This window comes from Cystoisospora suis (assembly GCF_002600585.1).
Source record: "Cystoisospora suis strain Wien I chromosome Unknown contig_157, whole genome shotgun sequence".
Classification (NCBI taxonomy): domain Eukaryota; phylum Apicomplexa; class Conoidasida; order Eucoccidiorida; family Sarcocystidae; genus Cystoisospora; species Cystoisospora suis.
The window spans coordinates 49,641-51,500 of record NW_027152959.1 but is presented as its reverse complement, the minus strand read 5'-3'; the positions used below and the strand labels follow the sequence as shown (position 1 = coordinate 51,500).

Below are 1,860 nucleotides of genomic sequence, written 5' to 3'. Positions count from 1 at the left end.
CTAAGTTCCACTAGCGGTTGGCTCACTACAAGCCAACCTCGGGTAATCCCTTTCGACCGGCATATCACTCCCTACAAAGCTTCTGATGTACGCTGGTGAAGCGAAGGCGGGGACCACGAAGAGCTAATAGCGCGAAGCCGCGCAGAAACGTTCTGCACAGGGGCCGTCGCCTTGGTGAACGAAGCGCCAGCAGCCCTAAATCCATTAAACTTCCTGGTCGCCACAAGGTGCGACGCTCTAAGCTGTCTGAGAACAAAATCCATCGTGGGTTGCCCCCCCGCACTGAAACTCGTTATCATGATTCTTGTCTCTGCTCACGGCGGCGCGACACGATCACGGGCGGCCGCAGGTCACGTAGCCGTGGCGCGTCTCGGAAGCGTCCATCAAAGGCGGGAAGAAGCTCTCTTCAACAGCTACTTCAGAGCACCCGTCCGTCTGTTAACCTTGTTTCTTTCCCGCGCGCCGATGTCTTCGACAACCGATCTGCAATTGTTCAGGGCGCCAGTCAGCTTACCCTCAATCCCGTTCTGCTATTGCAATGTTCTCGAGAGCAGCCCTCGGACTTACGGCGGCCGTCGCTTGTGCGACGGTCCTCTTTTCTCGATATACATTGTTTGTTCCGGTTACTGGTAAGCCTTGATCGCAAACCGTTGTGGGAAAGCGTGCGACTTCCAGGGGGCGTTAGGTTGTGAGCGGGTGGGCAGCGATAGTAAGACACTGTGCTACCACTTGCATGGATGTCTGCGGCATGTGAGAGCGAGCAGACCTGGCTAGATTCGCGAATTGCAATCTGCCTCTTCGTGGGAGCACGTGGGTGTAATGTTTCAGGCGGTTTGGTTCTTACCTGTAAAGAGAAGACTTGGTCCGCCCGGCTACATGGACGTTTACCAAGGGTCAGCCGTGTTAATAACAGGAGGTTCGGTCGAACGTGAGTGAAGAGGAAGTCGGCGAGTATCGGACTTAGGCTTCGTCTGTATTCGCCGCTGGTATTATGGTGTGTCTTCAACTGTGTGATTCCTTGCAGCGATGGTAATCGGGATCGACGAAGCGGTGGAGAGTATGAAGGTTCTGAGAAACTATCTGGCGTCAGTTAACAATGGAAGTTTGGCGCGCCTCCCTAGAAAAACAGTAGAGCAAGCCGAGATTCACCACAGTCCGCGTGGTCGCCGCGCCTCCTCTCGCCGCTCACGGCCTGACGATCCGGGGTCTACTAGTGACGAGGAGTTCGGTGTTTCTGACTTTGGCCGGCGACAGCAGGCCGGGTTTCATGGCGAAGAGCTCCCAACGAATGATTCATTCGATGACTTCTACGGGAGAGGCTATACACGGACGACTACTACATGGCAGGGGGAGCGGTACGATAATAGCTATACACGGACGACTACTACATGGCAGGGGGAGCGGTATGTCAATAGCTATACACGGACGACTACGACGTGGCAGGGGGAGCGGTATGACAATAACTATACAGGAACTACTACTACGTGGTACGGGGAGCGATATGACAATAACTATACAGGAACTACTACTACGTGGTACGGGGAGCGATATGACAGTAGCTATACAAATGCCAGTACACCAGCCCCATCTGACTCTCTCACCAGTCGGCGTGGAAGCTTATATTCGTGGCTCTTCTCGAGTCATCAACGCCTGGTTAACGAGGGACGGTAACTACGCAAGTCGCTCTCGGAAGTGGTGCAATTCAACAGTGGCAGTGAGGGGCCCCGGAGACTCGAGCCCCAGGAGCCAACGATACGTTCGCCAGGTTGCGTAGCTTTTTCCGGACTGCAGCTTACTTTTTCAATCTCCTGAGCGGTCAATCGCCAGAGTGGGCGCGGTGGTCCCGAGTTGTGGTGTGTT

General features: G+C 54.7%; 1 protein-coding gene across 1 annotated transcript; it reads left to right on the top strand.

The window, feature by feature from the left end:
- Positions 1 to 291: 291 nt before the first annotated feature.
- On the top strand, positions 292 to 1,835 carry CSUI_000364 (uncharacterized protein). Its single transcript, XM_068060598.1, has 2 exons — positions 292 to 629; positions 1,025 to 1,835. Exons 1-2 carry the CDS (start codon positions 539 to 541, stop codon positions 1,669 to 1,671), a joined length of 738 nt encoding a protein of 245 aa, XP_067927429.1. The 5' UTR covers positions 292 to 538; the 3' UTR covers positions 1,672 to 1,835.
- The last annotated feature ends 25 nt before the right edge of the window (positions 1,836 to 1,860 follow it).

Bases quoted from the DNA above. Each gene is read 5' to 3' on its own strand.
- CSUI_000364 (XM_068060598.1), top strand. From the start codon at position 539: ATGTTCTCGAGAGCAGCCCTCGGACTTACGGCGGCCGTCGCTTGTGCG. The intron at 630-1,024 runs GTAAGCCTTGAT...GATTCCTTGCAG, and splicing joins ATTGTTTGTTCCGGTTACTG to CGATGGTAATCGGGATCGAC.